Source organism: Acanthisitta chloris, unplaced genomic scaffold (assembly GCF_000695815.1).
Source record: "Acanthisitta chloris isolate BGI_N310 unplaced genomic scaffold, ASM69581v1 scaffold16311, whole genome shotgun sequence".
Lineage (NCBI taxonomy): Eukaryota > Metazoa > Chordata > Aves > Passeriformes > Acanthisittidae > Acanthisitta > Acanthisitta chloris.
The window spans coordinates 3014-3675 of NW_008657788.1; the positions used below are offsets into that span (position 1 = coordinate 3014).

Below are 662 nucleotides of genomic sequence, written 5' to 3' on the forward strand. Positions count from 1 at the left end.
ACTCCATGCAGCTTCCCAATTCCCAAATTTGTCCTGTCCCCGTGGGAAAAGCAACTGCTCCTTTCATCATTGCTTGAGATGGCCCTAAAATCTCTGATGGGCTCCATCCTGGTATGGGGAGACCCTTCCCCTCTCCCCCTGCTATGGTGGGAGTCTAACACTGGGGGATTTAGGGATGAAGGGAGTAATTCCCACTCATCCCAGACCCCTGTGCCCCCTGAGAGCTCCTTCCCTCCACCCCTCCAGGCTGTGGCCATTGTCTGTGGGTTCCTCATCGTCATCCTCCTCTGCCTCATCTGCTTCTTCGCTCACAAGACACGGAGCAAGATCTGGAAATATGGAAAACCAAACATCTACTGGGATAAGATGCCAGTGGGCCAAGAGGGTCCCAACGTGGAGGAGTGGGTGAGTCTGAGGTGTGCTGGGCACTGGGAGCATCCTCCCTCCCTCCCTTCCTGCCTGCAGGGCTGAATATTCCCAAGGCAATGGTGGGTTGGGATGTACTGGGAACACTGGAACCATGTGGGAATCCAGGACTACATGGGGACACATTCTCCTTGCCCAACCTGGCACCCCAGTGCCTGGTCCCAGTGTGTTTACACATCCTGTTATGGCCCCTGGAGTGATATTGTGCCCAGAACTTGCCACGTCCCTCCCTGTCA

General features: G+C 55.4%; 1 protein-coding gene across 1 annotated transcript in view; it reads left to right on the forward strand.

Annotated features, from left to right (window-relative positions):
• Window positions 1-405, forward strand: part of LOC103811871 (occludin-like) — a gene marked incomplete at both ends in the record, with an annotated part of 3414 nt that extends 3009 nt beyond the window's left edge. Inside the window, one exon of the mRNA XM_009084870.1 lies at window positions 247-405. Coding sequence (XP_009083118.1) covers window positions 247-405 — 159 coding nt within the window. The remainder of the gene's footprint in view (window positions 1-246) is intronic.
• Window positions 406-662: the final 257 nt, after the last annotated feature.